Source organism: Macaca thibetana, chromosome 10 (assembly GCF_024542745.1).
Source record: "Macaca thibetana thibetana isolate TM-01 chromosome 10, ASM2454274v1, whole genome shotgun sequence".
Taxonomy (NCBI): domain Eukaryota; kingdom Metazoa; phylum Chordata; class Mammalia; order Primates; family Cercopithecidae; genus Macaca; species Macaca thibetana.
Window position 1 is genome coordinate 48,261,638 of NC_065587.1, and position 15,981 is coordinate 48,277,618.

Below are 15,981 nucleotides of genomic sequence, written 5' to 3' on the forward strand. Positions count from 1 at the left end.
AAGTTGGGTTCAGTATATACTGCTCAGGTGATGGGTGCATGAAAATCTCACATATCATCATTTAAAAACTTATATAACCAAACACCATGTGTTCCCCAAAAACCTATGGAAATAAAAAAAAAATCGAGTGCATTAGGAGAGGTAGAAATTGGTAACGTAGATTGTTGGGCACGTGGCCCTGCCCCCTGCCTGCTGGTGGAGTATTTTCAGTTAAGGCTTGGCTTGTCAACTTCTCCTTCAGCCTTACAGGTTCCACCTCTTATAGCATCTCCTCCTTCTTCCATAGCATTCGTCACACTGAAATTCTTGATTTCCTGTGGATTTGCTTGTCACTACCTGTCTTTTCTCCCTGCGGGTGAGAACAGGGGCCAGGATCCTTTTGGTCCTCCCATGTCTCCGGTGCCTAGCTTTCCTGCCTGGCACACGGTAGACTCACAGTCATTGCCGAAGTGAGCAGGATTCAGCAGTGATTGCCAGTTGTCTTTTTTTTTTTTTTTTTTTTTTTAATGTTAGGGAAGTTATCAAATAAGATACTTAAAATAAAAAACTCAAATCTTTTTCTCGCCTTCCTAGCTTTTCACCACTCTTCTCCTTGATCATTTACTGTGTAGCTTTAGTGCCATGGGCACCTCTGGGGTAGTAGTAGAAATGGTAATAGCCACTAGCAGCAGTAATAGTAAGAAGAATGACAGGAATGACAGGTAACTATTTATTTTTTGAGACACAGTTTCACTCTGTCACCCAGGCTGGAGTACAGCGGTACCATCTCAGCTCACTGCAACCTCCGCCTCCCAGGTTCAAGCAATTCTCTTGCCTCAGCCTCCCGAGTAGCTGGGATACAGGCATGCGCCACCAGGCCTGGCTAATTTTTTGTATTATTAGTAGACACGGGGTTTTGCCATGTTGGCAAGGCTTGTCTGGAACTGCTGACCTCAAGCGATCTGTCCACCTTGGCCTCCCAAAGTGTTGGGATTACCCTGCCCAGGTAACATTTAAATGGGGCTTATTGTGTGCCAGAGGCTGTTCTAAGTGATTTGCATAAAGTAACTCATTTAATACGTCACCATGTGAGGTAGGTGCCATTAGGACTGATGTTTGGCAGAGGAGAAAATTGAAGTGGAAGGAGGCTCAGAAACCGTCCCAGTTCACACAGCTGGAATTGAGGGGGCTGGGAAACCTGTCCCAGTTCACACAGCTGGAACTGGGGGGGCTGGGAAACCTATCCCAGTTCACACAGCTGGAATTGGGGGTGCTGGAACTCACTCCAGGCTGCTTGGCTTCCAGCTCCCAGCTCTCTACCCCAGGACTTAGAGGTTAGGGCTGGGGTGTGACGAGAGGGACATTGAAAAGTTCACAAAGGACCCACAGTAATGTTAGGGTAGGATATTAACTACGTGTTGCTTCGTAACAGATTACCCCACATTTAGTGGCTTAAAACAGCAATATGATAATCCCCACTTGCCTGCAGGTTCAGTTACCCATGGTCAACTATAGTCTAAAAATATGAAATGGAAAGTTCCAGAAATAATAAGTTTTAAGTTGTGTGTCATTGTGAGTAGTGTGATGAATTTCATGCCATCCTACTCCATCCTCCTGGTCATGAATCATCTCTGTCTAGTGTACTCACGCCATCTACCTGCCTGCTTGCTAGACACTCAGGAACCTTCAGATTGGCTGTTATGGTATTGCAGTGCTTGTGTTCAAGCAAGCCTTATTTACTTTTATTACAGCATATTATAAGTGTTCTATTTTGTTATAAGTTATTGTCAATTTCTTACTGTGCCTAATTCATAAATTAAACTTTATCATAAGTATGTATGTGTAGGAAAAAACATAATGTATATGGGGTCAGTATTATTTATGGTCTTAGACATCCACTGGGGTCTTTCTTACAGGGAAATGCATTCCCTCACTCCAGAAAATGTATTTCCCTGGAATAAGGAAGTTTCTCCCCTCCTCTCTCCCCTCTCCCATCCCCTCCTCTCTCCCCTCTCCCATCCCCTCCTGTCTCCCCTCTCCCATCCCCTCCTCTCTCCCCTCTCCCATCCCCTCCTGTCTCCCCTCTCCCATCCCTTCCTCTCCCCTCCCCTCCCCTCTCCTCCCTTCTTCCCCCCCCCTCCTCTCCCCTCCCCTCGTTCTCTCTCCTTCTCCCCTCCCCCCTCCTTCCCTCCCTTCCTTCCTTCCTTGCTTCCTTCCTTCCTCCTCCCCTCCGTTTCTTTCCTTCTTTTCTCTCTTCTCTTCTCTTCTCTTTTTCTTTCTTTCTGTGGCATAATCACGACTCCCTGCAGCCTCAACTTCCCAGGCTCAAGCAACCTTCCTGCCTCAGCCTCCCAAGTAGCTGGGACTACAGGTGCACACCACCATGCTCTGCTAATTCTTATGATTTTGGTGAAGATGGGGTCTCACCATATTGCCCAGGCTGATCTCAAACTCCTGGGCTCAAATGATCCTCCCGTCTCGGCCTCCCAAAGTGCTGGGATTACGGGCATGAGCCACCACACCTAACTGGGGGCTCTATTTTCTATTTGCTAACTGATAGTTTCTGTGGCCAGGACAGTTTCTGTGGCAGGCTTGGCTAGGTCCTCTGGCTCAGGGTCTCTCACAGCCTGGGCTTAAGGCATCTAAGATTCTATGGTGGTAGGATCCACATACAGACGTCAGTGTTGTTGGCAGAGTTCGGCTCTGGGTGGGTTGTTGGACTGAGGGCCTTAGTTCTTTCCTGGCTGTTGGCCAGAGGCCACCCTCAGTGCCTTCCCATGTGGGCCTCCCTGTAGTCAGCTCCACATCAGCTGCCTCATCAGAGTGGGCAGGTAAGAGTGAATGAGATGGAAGCCACAGTCTTCTGTCACCCACTCTCAGAGGTGACCTCCCCTCACGTCAGCCTCATGCCGTTATCAGAAGCAAGTCACTGGGTCCAGCCCTATTCCGGCGGGGTGGCTGACGCACGGCATGAGTACCAGGAGGTGTGGGTCGTTGCGAGCCACTTTCAAGGCTTTTGAAGGAGATGGAGGTGGCACTGAGCTCTTGTGTTGAGGAACCAGAGACGCACACCATGAATGTGCTTGAAACGTCACACGTTAGGGTGATTTTTTTTTGTTTGTTTTTGAGATGGAGTTTCATTTTTGTTGCCCAGACTGGAGTGCAATGGCATGATCTCAGCTCTCTGCAACCTCTGCTTCCTGGATTCAAGCGATTCTCCTGCCCCAGCCTCCCGAGTAGCTGGGATTACAGGCACGTGCCACCGTGCCTGGCTAATTTTGTGTTTTTAGTAGAGGTGGAGTTTCTCCATGTTGGTCAGGCTGGTCTCAAACTCTTGACCTCAGGTGATCCACCCGCCTCGGCCTCCCAAAGTGCTGGGATTACAGGAGTGAGCCACCGTGTTTGGCCCTACGTTAGGGGATTTTTATGTCCAGAGGCCAATAGGTTCTTTCAGACTCTGTAGGCCTGTGTCCTTGGCAACTCTTGGGTGGAGACGGAGCTTTCTCTCCCACACAGCTGCTGCTTTTCCCACTGGTCCACACCTGGCTGGATCCCTGGCTTCTAAACTGTATCTTGAGTGTGCATCTGATGTCAAGAACATCTGTGGTCTGGAAGCAGCAGCATAAATCCTGTGGGTGGGGTGTTTCCTGGGGAATGAGTGTCATTATCTCCTATGGAATTACTTTAATTTTGTTCCAGCCTGAATTTTGTCAAGATCTAGGGCCGTGGGCTCTGCTAAGGTCATTTGAAGGTTGACTCATCATTGAACAGTCCCTAATATCAGCCATTCTAGAATAACTGAATGGCTTATGCCACTCTTCATCTAGTTATGAAGGACGTGTTACATTTTTTTGAGATGTGGCTCATGTGTCTTCCAGCAGGAAGAACAGGGACTCTGTGCTTGAGAGTCTGTGATGCTGTCAGATGGGCAAATCTATTTTCGATTTAACCTGGCATGCCCCCCTTCCCAGGTTATTGAAAAACATTCACAGTTAAGGCATTTAGAACAAAAAATTACAGGTAAAGAGGGGGATCAAAACTGCCCGCCTGCCTGCCCTCCCTCCCTACCTCCCTCCCTTCCTCCCTCCCTCCCTCCCTTCCTTCCTTCCTTCCTTCCTTCCTTCCTTCCTTCCTCCCTCTTTCTGTCTCTCCCTCTCCCTCTTTCCCTTTTCTTTTCTTTTTTCCTTTCCTTCCCTTCCCCTTCCCCTTTCCCTTTTCTTTCTTTCTTTCCTTCCTTCCTTCCTTCTCTCTTTCTTTCTTTCTTTCTCTTTCCTTCTCTTTCCTTCCTTCCTTCTTTCTTTCTTTCCACCTTTCTTTCCTTCCTTCTTTCCACCTTTCTTTCCTTCTTTTTCTTTCTTTCTTTCTTTCTTTCTTTTTCTTTCTTTTCTTTCTTTTTTTTTCTTTCTTTCTTTCTTTCTTTCTTTCTTTCTTTCTTTCTTTCTTTCTTTCTTTCTTTCTCCTTCCTTCCTTCCTTCTTTCCTTCCTTCCTTCCTTCTTTCCTTCCTTCCTTCCTTTCTCTCTTTCTTCCTTCCTTCCTTCCTTCCTTCCTTCCTTCCTTCCTTCCTTCCTTCCTTCTTTTCTTTTCTTTTCTTTTCTTTTCTTTTCTTTTCTTTTCTTTTCTTTTCTTTTCTTTTCTTTTCTTTTCTTTTCTTTTCTTTTCTTTTCTTTTTCTCCCTCCCTTTTTTTCTTCTCTCTTCCTCGAGACAGAGTCTCACTGTTACCTAGGCTGGAGTGCAGTGGTATGAACATGACTCATTGCAGCCTTGACCTCCTAGACTCAAGGGATCCTCCTGCCTCTGCCTCTTAAGTAGCTGGGACTGCAGGTATGCACTGCCATGCCCAGCTCATGTTTACATTGTTTTGTAGAGCCAAAGTCTCTCTGTGTTGCACAGACTGGTCTCAAACTTCTGGCCTCAAGCAATCCTCCGGCTTCAACCTCCCTAAGTACTGGGATTACAGGCATGAGCCACCGTGCCTGACCAATTCATCTCCATTTTCACCCCCCAAAAGACCTTTTACCTTTTCCTTTCAGTCTCTTTTCTAAGCATATCCGAGTGTAAATATCCACACACATTTTGATAAAATTGGCGCTGAACTCCATAGAAGGCTTCCTAAACTTCCTCCCTCATTGAACTATGTATACAATGAGAATTTTCTCATATTATTAAAATCTGATTTTAATGATTTTTAATGCATATGTAATGTTCTGTTGAAAGAATATGCCACTATTTCATTCATTAACTTATTTTTTGGCTGCTTAGGCTGTGTCTCATTTCAGTTGTTTTTTTTTTTGAGACGGAGTCTCACTCTGTCATCCAGCCTGGAGTGCAGTGGCGCAATCTTGGCTCACTGCAACCTCTGCCTCCTGTGTTCAAGTGATTCTCCTGCCTCAGCCTCCTGAGTAGCTGGGATTACAGTTGCGCGCCACCACCCCTGGCTGATTTTTGCATTTTTTAGTAGAGACGGGGTTTCACCATGTTGGGCAGGCTGCTCTCGAACTCCTGACCTCAGGTAGATCCACCAGCCTCGGCCTTCCAAAGTGCTGGAATTGCAGGTGTGAGCCACTGCGCCTAGCCTGTTTCTCAGTTTTGACTACTAAAAATAGTGCTGTGAATGTCCATCTTGGTGAGATTGTCTTTAATGAAATAAGTATTATTTTGCTATTTTTTCTCATTTTCTGACCTGTCTCTTTATCTTTGGTTGGGTGGGTGGAACTGGGCCTCTGGGGCTTTTGGACTAGTTCTCCCCTTGGCACAAACCTCACCACACTCCTCTAATGTGGTGATTCTCATCCTGGGGGCATTCGAGAGTGTCTGGCAGCATTTGTGGTTGTCACAACCAGAGGCTGGGAGTGCTGCTGGCATCTCATAGGTTGAGAGCAGGGATGCCGCCCAGCATCCTGCAATGCACAGGGCAGCCCCCACCATGAGGAAGGGCCTGAGAAACCCTATTGTGATGTGTTCATATAACCCAAATGCTGTATGCAAATGACTGTCCAAGTACGTGGTGTGAGGAAGTTTTAGTTCAGTTATAAAACTTCTCCTAGGCTTGGCACGGTGGCTCTTGCCTGTAATACTTTGGGAGGCCAAGGCAGGAGGATCACTTGAGCCCAGGAGTTTCCATCCAGCCTGGGCATCATTGCAAAAAGCAAAACAATTAGCTGGGCATGGTGGTGCATGCCTGTAGTCCCAGCTGCTGGAAAGTTGAGGTCAGGAGGTCCAGGTTGAGGTCACTTGAGTCCAGGAGGTTGAGGAGGTAGTGAGCCATGATTGTGCTGTTGCACTCTAGCCTGGGCAACACAGCAAGACCTTGTCTCAAAAAAATAAAAAGAAAAAAATAAGAATAAGAAAAAAAAAGAAAACTTCTCTCAACTTGGTTTAGTGACTGTGGACAGCCCCAATTTGGGTCTCCCCGGTCTCTTTTTAAAACACATGTGAGCACACGCACAGTGCAAGATGGCACCTTCTTGCACCCACAAAACAAGGCCATTTCCTTGTGTGAATCTTTGTCTCTTAAGAAATCAGGCAAGGTTGGAGAAGGACTCGTGTGCTGTCTTTTTGCAGGAAGGTTGTGTCCCTGTTTTGTTTTCGTGGCGTACAAGATGTTCCGATGCCTTCTCCTCCTTCCCACGTGGAGCCACGGGTTTGGATCGTGGCTGTAGATCATCATAGCACTGTCACTGCTGGACTAAGAGAGGCCTTTGAGCAGGTGCCAGATGCCGACCACAGTGGGAAAAGATGAGGCCCCCAAACAATGCCACACAGCCGGCCGATCTCTGTAAATTTATGGCGTAATCTTGCCATAATATGAGAACGAAGTAAACTTGTGATGAACTCCGTGGGAGGAAGTGACTCATAGGAGGAGATCGTCGATGCGGTATTTATATTGGACAGAACTTCTGAACTCGCTCGAGCCCTTTTCATAGTGAGGAAGCTGGGCTGGGAGCATCATTTCCTACAGCCATGTTGTTGAGCACCCTTTGGTTGTGGGGGGGAAGGAAAAAATAAAAACTCTGATGCTTTAATGTGCAGACCCCACAGCTCTCTTTGGCCTGCGTCAAGAGCAGGCATAGCTGCAGTCTATCAAAGATAAAGTGTGCAGTTGAATGCTTTACAACGCGGGTGCCTGTCTTGGCCTGGGGGTGCTTTTATGAGTCAGCATGTTGTTCTAAAAGATTGTCGGTGATTAAGGGGCATCTGAAAGTTATAATAAAAGAGGAAACTCTACCACTAATCTGATTTTGGGTATTTCTGTTCCATGAAAGGGCTGTATAGGCAAAGTGGCCCCCGAAGGAGCCCAAAACCAAAGAACAAGGCAGACAAATCCAGTTTGTTGTTAAAGGGTGTTTTATTGGGGAAACTTACAGATAGAAGCGTGGTTTTTGGGGGACCTGAACAGACAGAAGTGTAGTTTTGGGTGGCAGCAAAACGGGTGCATCTCCACACTGTTACTCCTTAGACCCAGGGCTTATACCACAGGGAAAGAGTCCGTGTGCCCCAGCAGGACAATTGCAGGCACCTTCCAGGAGAGGCAAGAAGGCTGTGTGTGTCATCACCTGTAATTTGTGTGATAACATCAAGGTTGACATGTTCTTACGTGAAGGACGGTGAATTAAGTAGGAATCGGGGGTGTTCACAGGACTGGGCTAATCAGAAGGCAGCATGGCGCCTTTGCATCTGAGATGCAGTCACTTTTTTTTTGAGATGGAGTTTCACTCTTGTTGCCCAGGTTGGAGTGCAATGGTGCAATCTCAGCTCACTGCAACCTCCGCCTCCCAGGTTTAAGTGATTCTCCAGCCTTGCCTCCTGAGTAGCTGGGATTACAGGCATGCACCACCACGCCCAGCTAATTTTGTATTTTTAGTAGAGACAGGGTCTCACCATGTTGGCTAGGCTGGTCTCGAACTCCTGACCTCAGGTGATCCACCCACCTGAGCCTCCCAAAGTGCTGGGATTACAGGTGTGAGCCACCACACCCGGCTTGAGATGCAGTCACTTTTGTCTCCATGGTTCCATGTTCAGTGAAGACTTTACGGGCATTTATTCTGGGCTTCCTGGAGTAGCAAAATTTAGGCACAAGGTATTGATGGCCATGCTGAATTTTCCTGCCTGTCTTTGCTGCCTCCCACCTCCCAGCGACGCAAATCATTGGGGGGAAATGGGGGAAGGATCTGTGGCTGTGCCATCGTTCCTCAAAGCCAGGACTTCTCAGTCTCAGCACTGTTGACTTTTAGGGTTGGAGGAATTCCTGGTGGTGGTTGGGGGCGTCCTGTGTGATGCAGGAGGGTGAGCAGCGCCCCGACCTCCACCCGTCAGATGCTAGTAGGACATCGCCTGCGTTGACACCTAGAGTGTCTCCAGACATTGCCACATGTCTTCTGGAGGGCCACATTGCCCTGTTGAGAGTACTGGGCTGAGCCTTGCTATCTATGTACAGTATGGCTGGGGGACTTGGGAAGTCACTCTCATCCCAGCAGCAGTTATACCACTGAGGGGCCCTTTTTGTGCATCATTCTCTGTGCTACATGCTTGATTTCTGTTTTACAGATGAGAAAACTGAGGTTTAGGGAAGAGGAGTAGCTTGTCCAGCTGCGCACAACTAGGAACTGGTACTTGGCCCAAGCATTTGATGCCTGTGCCATGGTGCTACCCACTACCCAGAAAATCTGGTCAGGGTGAACTGAAACTCTGGGTAATTGGATCTCTAGGCAGGTCCTCAGACTTAGGGATCTGGAATTATTCTCAGCTGAGACAGCCAGTTTGCCCCCAGGAGACGTTTGCTAAAGTCTGGAGACATTCTGGTTGTCACCATGGAGAGTATGACTGGCATCTGGTGCGTAGGGGCCAGGGCTGCTGCTCAACATTGTACAGTGCACAGGAGGGGCCCCGCAGAGCAAAGACTTAATCCCGCCCCAAATGTGTACAGTGACGAGGTTGAGACTCCCTGTTCTGGTCCTTATCTTCCCTGTTCTTTTGGTGGACCACAGTTTGATGATATCTGCAGTTCCAAGTGTAAATCTAAAATCATAGCATGCGAGTTTATTCCAGCTGAAATAGTAATAACTTTCAAAACAAAGGTCTTAAATCCATTTGATCTTGCTTTCATCATTGAATAATCTTCCAAATGCTTCGAGTTTTCCTTTTACTTTCTGTAGCCTTTGCCCCTAAATGAAGCCCCTTCTTGCTTTTCATCTTCAGCCAAGTGAAAAAGCATTGGCGTCTGTTAAGTGCACTTTCTATACCGTCTGTCACGGGAAGCAGGTTTGCAGCCGAAAGAGGGTGTTCCTTTCAGTTTCTCATTCCTTCCGGCCTCCCTCTCTAGGATGAATCAACTGGAGAAATTACGTTTTACATGAAGGGAGCAGATGTGGTCATGGCTGGCATTGTGCAGTATAACGACTGGTTGGAGGAAGAGGTAAGTGTGATGCAGGAAGTTAAACCAGGCCTTGGAAGCACGTTCTGCAGAGGCAGCCCCTTGCGTGGTAAGGTGGGTCTCTGTATTTGTTATTGGTGGCTGTGTAACAAACCACCCTGAAATGTAGCTGTTTAAAGCAGCACCCAATTGATACATAATGGTTTCTGTCGGTCAGGGATCCTGGTGTGGCTGAACTGCATCCTCTGCTTCAGGGCCTCCCACTGGCTGTAATTCGGATGTTGGCTGGGGCTGTGGTCTCATCTCAAGACTTGACTGGGGTAGGATCCACTTGTGAGCAAGCTCAGTGGTTATGGGCTGCATTCAGCTCCTTTTGGACTGTTGAACTAAGGGTCTCGGTTCTTGCTGACTGTTGGCCAGAGGCTGCCCTCTATCCTTGCAGGTGGGCCTCTCCCATAGGGCCACTCACAGACTGGCAACTGGCTTCATCAAAGAGAGCAGGTGAGGGAACAAGAGAGGGCAAACAAGATGGAAGTCACTGTCTTTACTAACCTGATCTCAGATGTGACATCCCCTCACTCTCGCCCATCCTGTTTGTTAGGGACAAGTCACTAGGGCCAGCACACACTCAAAGGATGGGCAATTATAACAGAATGTGAGTTCCAGGAGATGGGGTCTGTGAGGGCCCCATCAGGGGCTGCCCAACCTGGTTTGTGACATGGACAGTTGGCCAGCAGCAGGGGGGAAACAGTGCTCAGGCTTTTCGGGCCACTTTTGTCCCATCTCTTAGCTCTAGGTGGGGAATTTACATTTTGCATTAGATTCTCAGCTTGAGGGTTGCAAACTCAAACGTCTCCAGGGGCCTGGCAGTGAATGCAAATGAACAAGCAGGTTGTGGTTTTGAGCAGAGTTGCACTTGGCGTGTAAAACGTGCTGAAGTGTTCTTCACTTGACACCTCCGCGTCCTGGGAACACGTGGAGGCCACCGCTCCTCAGCCATCATTGATCGTGGTGATTTGGGAAAATGCACCTGGTTTTGTCAGATGCTCAGTTTTTCCACCCATTCAGCAATCCAGATTAGTGTGTGAGACCATAGAACGTTGACTCTGGAAACATACGTGTGCTAGTCAAAGACAATCTGTGTGTGGGCCGTGTTTGGCCCACCGGCTGCCTCTCTGCAACCTCCCCTGTAGAAGGTTTGGTCCAGGGAGGATTGCTGTAGGGGAAAGCAACTTTCTGATTTGCCATTTTCCCTGTCCCTGTGGGAGGGGCACGTCCACTTGGGCAGTGGTTCCTCACTGCAACCTCCTCCTCCCAGTGAAGTCAGGAGCTCTCGGCACCACTCCCACTCTGACCGTGGTCTATTTTTCAGTGTGGCAACATGGCCCGAGAAGGGCTGCGGGTGCTTGTGGTGGCAAAGAAGTCTCTCGCGGAGGAGCAGTATCAGGACTTCGAAGTAAGTTGTTTTGGAACCTTTCCATTGCCTTTGTAGCCATGCCTGCCTCCCAGTCACTCCTTCCACCATCCCTCATTCTGTGCGCGCCATTCTGATGTCGTTGCTGGGCACACCGGGTTCACTGTTGTTGCAGGGCCTTTGTACTTGCTGTTCTGTCTGCCTGGAACTCTCTTCACCCACAGAGCCCCATGGCCCATTCCCTTGCTTCTTTTGGGTCTCAGTTCAAAAGCCATGTCCTCCAAGAAGTCTTGCTGGACCACCTGTGTAAGGCTCCTTCTCACTTTCTTTTTTTTTTTTTTTTTGAGACGGAGTCTCGCTCTGTCGCCCAGGCTGGAGTGCAGTGGCGTGATCTTGGCTCACTGCAAGCTCCACCTCCCGGGTTCACGCCATTCTCCTGCCTCAGCCTCCCGAGTAGCTGGGACTACAGGCGCCCGCCACCTCGCCCGGCTAATTTTTGTATTTTTTAGTAGAGACGGGGTTTCACCGTGTTAGCCAGGATGGTCTTGATCTCCTGACCTCGTGATCTGCCCGTCTCGGCCTCCCAAAGTGCTGGGATTACAGGCTTGAGCCACCGCGCCCGGCCGCTCACTTTCCATCCATCACACCATTTCACTTTCTTCATTGCACTTGTCACTATCATTGTGTGCTACCATTTGGGGCCAAAAAATATGTCTAGGAGTTGAATCTGGAGAGGCCAGAAAAATATAAACTTGACCCTATTCATATATACACACACACACACACACACACACACATACACACACACACACACACATATATTTAACACTGATCTTATCCATCTCCTTTCCAGAATAAAATATTTTTGAGGGCAGGGACTTTACAAGTTTGGTTTGTTCTTCTTCTTCTTCTTTTTTTTTTTTTTTTTTTTGAGACAGAGTTTCACTCTTGTTGCCCAGGCTGAAGTGCAGTGGTGTAATCTTGGCTCACTGCAACTTCCACCTCCCAGGTTCAAGGGATCCTTCTGCCTCAGCCTCCCAAGTAGCAGGGATTACAGGTGCCCACCAGCATGCCCAGCTAATTTTTGTTTTTTTAGTAGAGACAGGGTTTCACCATGTTGGCCAGGCTGTTCTCGAACTCCTGACCTCAGGTGATCCACCCGCCTGGGCCTCCCAAAATGCAGGATTATAGGTGTGAGCCACTGCGCCTGACCTGGTTTATTCTTGTATCCTTGATAGTTAAAAATAATCCTTGGCACATGGTATGCCTTCAGGAAAATGTGGCATAAATCATTCTCTTTGAGCCCTAATTTCTTTTCTCTTTTTTTTTGCACATTTATTTTGAGACGGGGGTCTTGCTATGCTGCCCAGGCTGGTCTCAAACTCCTGGCCTCAAGCCATCCTCCTGCCTCAACCTCCTTGTAGCTGGGATTACAAGTGTGAGCTACCGCACCTGGTTCGGCTCCCTAATTTCTTTTTCTTTCTTTCCTTTTTTTTTTTGTTTTTGAGACAGAGTTTTACTCTTGTTGCCCAAACTGTAGTACCAATGGCACAATCTCTGCTCACTGCAACCTCTGCCTCCCGGGTTCAAGCGATTCTCGTCCCTCAACCCCCCAAGTAGTTGGGATTACAGACATGTGCTACCACACCTGGCTGATTTTTGTATTTTTAGTAGAAACAGGGTTTTGCCATGTTGGCCAGGCTGATCTCAAACTCCTGACCCCAGGTGATCTGCCCACCTTGGCCTTCCAGAGTGCTGGGATTACAGGCGTGAGCCACCACACCCGACCTCCCTAATTTCTTTAAGCTGTAAAAATGTTGGGGTTGAACCAGATTATTGACTTATTTATTGTCATCCCATCCCATAGATTGTGTGTTTCCTGAGGGGAAGGTCCTTGTCTTGTTCACTGCGTGTCTCTGGTGCCTGGCCTAAAGCCAGCGGGCAGGAATGCAAGGGAGGGAGGCGGGAAATACTTCCTGGGGCCCTGCCCTGCTCCACACGGAGAAACTGCCTGGATCTCTCTAATGTATTTGAGTTCTTTGTAAGCCATTATTTAACAAGCGTTCTAGCCCTGATAAATGCTACCTGCCTTTTAATTTTAAAAGCATGTGCTTTGAGCAGGCCCGTTAGGAGATGACTGGTTTTCCTCCAGGTTTTTGCTAACATGATAAAGACAAGAAGCGGAAGTTTGGGTTGATGGTCTTCAGAAACTCGACTTGGTCTTTAGAAAACCTGGTGACTCACAGTTTGGTTTACAAAGTGCATATTGTGTATGGGAGAACTTACTGTTTTTTTGAGCTCTTGGCTGTGCCCGTCCCTGAGACAATCCAGTGAGGTTGGTGCTGTTGTTGCCATTTCGTGGCCATGGCTCAGAGAGGTTAAGTGACTTGCTGGAAGTCTCCCAGCAGGTAAGTGTAGTGTGTAGGGTGGGCCTCAGGTCTGTGCAGTGTCTACATGGAGGACTTGTGAGGAAGCCGGAAGCCTGTGTCACCCCAGTGGGGTGCAGCTCACCTGCTGGGGTCCCCACCTTGTGTGGCGGGGATCGTGTGCGGCCCTTGCACTCTTGGCACTGGCCAGTCAGCCTGGCCTCTCCTCGCCCTAAGCAGTGACTGCATCTGCCGATGTGTCCCAGGCCCGCTACGTCCAGGCCAAGCTGAGTGTGCACGACCGCTCCCTCAAAGTGGCCACGGTGATCGAAAGCCTGGAGATGGAGATGGAACTACTGTGTCTGACGGGCGTGGAGGACCAGCTGCAGGCAGACGTGCGACCCACACTGGAGACCCTGAGGAACGCTGGCATCAAGGTAGGGTGGGCTGGCCGCAGGGAAGGGCACTCTGGAGCGATGCCAGTTATCCCTTAGCAGTGCAGAGAGATCAGAGAGGGAAACGGCGGGAGGAGCAGCAGAGGAGACCAGGAGTGCCTTATCTGCAATGGGCCACAGCCACTGTTTCTGCCCCTCCAACCCTGATTTTTTTTTTTTTTTTTTGAGACGGAGTCTTGCTCTGTCGCCCAGGCTGGAGTGCAGTGGCACGATCTTGGTTAACTGCAACCTCCGCTTCCTGGATTCAAGCAATTCTTGTGCCTCAGCCTCCCTAGTAGCTGGGATTAGAGGCATGTACCACCACGCCTGGCTAATTTTTATATTTTTGTAGATAGAGGGTTTCACCATGTTGGCCAGGCTGGTCTTGAACTCCTGACCTCCGGTGATCTGTCCATCTCGGCCCCGGAAGTGCTAGGATTACAGGTGTGAGCCACTGTGCCTGGCCCTCCAGCCCTGATTTTGGAAGGCGTCTTGTATAGCGTTTGCCTTTACTGTACCGATGACTCCCCTGGCTCTACTGGGCTCCCTGGTGCTCAGGGCCGAGCAGCGTCTGGTGTGCACGGCTGCTGATTAAATTCCAGTTGAGTGGCAGCATGCCAGTCTGTCTGCTGTGTGGCCGAGTGAGTGAGTGACCACCCAGCAGAGTGACCACCAGTGCCATCACACTGTCCTATTAGCATTTTGCACTCTACCGTTTGGGGCCAAAAAAAAAAAAAAAAAAAAAAAAAAAATACTAGGAGTTGAATCTGGAGAGGCCAGCAGAGGGCGCGTGAGGACCTGGTCCTCAGTGGACCAAGGGAGGTGTAAACAAACAAACTTTTTGGCCTGGAGCTCCTGGAAACGTGTGCCTGCCACCGGCCTCCACTCAGAAGTGGCTCTCTGCTGCATCCTGGGGCCTGTCCTTTCAGCAGGGCCTTGGGAGGAGGACAGGTTAGACGTCTGACAACATTCGGGCCCACTGGGGACTCCCACCCCTGCGTGGCCTGTTTCCTTGTAAACACAATTCTGTCACGTGCATTCGGCTCACAGGCCTGGTTCGTCATAAGGAAATCACCAACGGGACCTTGCTTCCGGAAGTCTGGCCCATTTCTGCTCCATTGTGGGGTCTGCAGTTGGGCCTTGGCCATTCCTAAGACTTCTGGAGTTTCCATTTTCTGCTTCCATCTTTGTCTTGGAGTTTTTCTCCTTCTCAAAACTGTGTTATCCTAGGACGAGATATTTTATTCACAGGGTGTGCATGTGACTTCTCTTTCTAGTTTTTTTGCACATTTATTTTGAGACGGGGGTCTTGCTATGCTGCCCAGGCTGGTCTCAAACTCCTGGCCTCAAGCCATCCTCCTGCCTCAACCTCCTTGTAGCTGGGATTACAAGTGTGAGCTACCGCACCTGGTTCGGCTCCCTAATTTCTTTTTCTTTCTTTCCTTTTTTTTTTTTTTGTTTTTGAGACAGAGTTTTACTCTTGTTGCCCAAACTGTAGTACCAATGGCACAATCTCTGCTCACTGCAACCTCTGCCTCCCGGGTTCTTCTCTTTCTAGTTTCCTGTTAGATGAGAAGGGGAGGGGAGTGCCTGGGATGGGGCAGGTTGGTTGGTAATTAAAGTCTAAGATAGGACCTTGCACAGGAAATTTTCTTTTTTTTTTTCTTTTTGAGATAGAGTTTCACTCTGTCTCCCAGGTTGGAGTGTGGTGGTGTGATCTCGGCACACTGCAACTTCCACCTCCCAGGTTCAAGAGATTCTCCTGCCTCAGCCTCTCAAGTAGCTGGGATTATAGATATGTGCCACCATGCCTGGATAATTTTGTATATTTAGTAGAGGTGGGGTTTCACCATGTTGGTCAGGCTGTTCTCGAACTCCTGACCTTAGGTGATTCACGTGCCTCGGCCTCCCAAAGTGCTGGGATTACAGGCTTGAGCCACCGTGCCCAGCCAGCTGCACAGGATATTTTCGACCTCAGCCCCTTGTATGGATGTAGAAACCGAGGCTGAGTGAGGCATCTCTATTCCCCAGGTTCTCACATTGGGAAGCAGCAGAGCTGGGACTGGAGCTGGGGTCTCGGGCCCTTTCTGTACCACCTTCCCATCATCCCAGCATGGGACATTAGTCACATCATGCACCTGGTCATTCTTTTCATGCCTTTCTGGAACTTGAGCTTCCTAATTCCTTCCCCAGTGTTTGTTCTCTTACATCAAACCCTGAGAACTATGACTAAACGAGGCTCACCAAAAAGAATATTGTTTTTAGGACAGGCGGGATATTGAGGGAAAACAGACCTAGCCAGGGGAGAGGGCCCAAGAGGCTCAGCCCTGAGAGGTGCCCGGTGCCTTCCCTCTGCCCGTCTCACTGCCTGGGTTCCCATCCTACCTCTCCCTTTACTTCTGTGACCCTTGGCAAA

At 48.9% G+C, this 15,981-nt stretch overlaps 1 protein-coding gene across 1 annotated transcript in view; it reads left to right on the forward strand.

The window, feature by feature from the left end:
* The window catches only part of ATP9A (ATPase phospholipid transporting 9A (putative)), a 166,210-nt gene that overhangs the window by 123,604 nt on the left and 26,625 nt on the right, over positions 1-15,981 (forward strand). Inside the window, exons 16-18 of the mRNA XM_050807429.1 lie at positions 9,301-9,393; positions 10,724-10,807; positions 13,398-13,568. Coding sequence (XP_050663386.1) covers positions 9,301-9,393; positions 10,724-10,807; positions 13,398-13,568 — 348 coding nt within the window. The remainder of the gene's footprint in view (positions 1-9,300; positions 9,394-10,723; positions 10,808-13,397; positions 13,569-15,981) is intronic.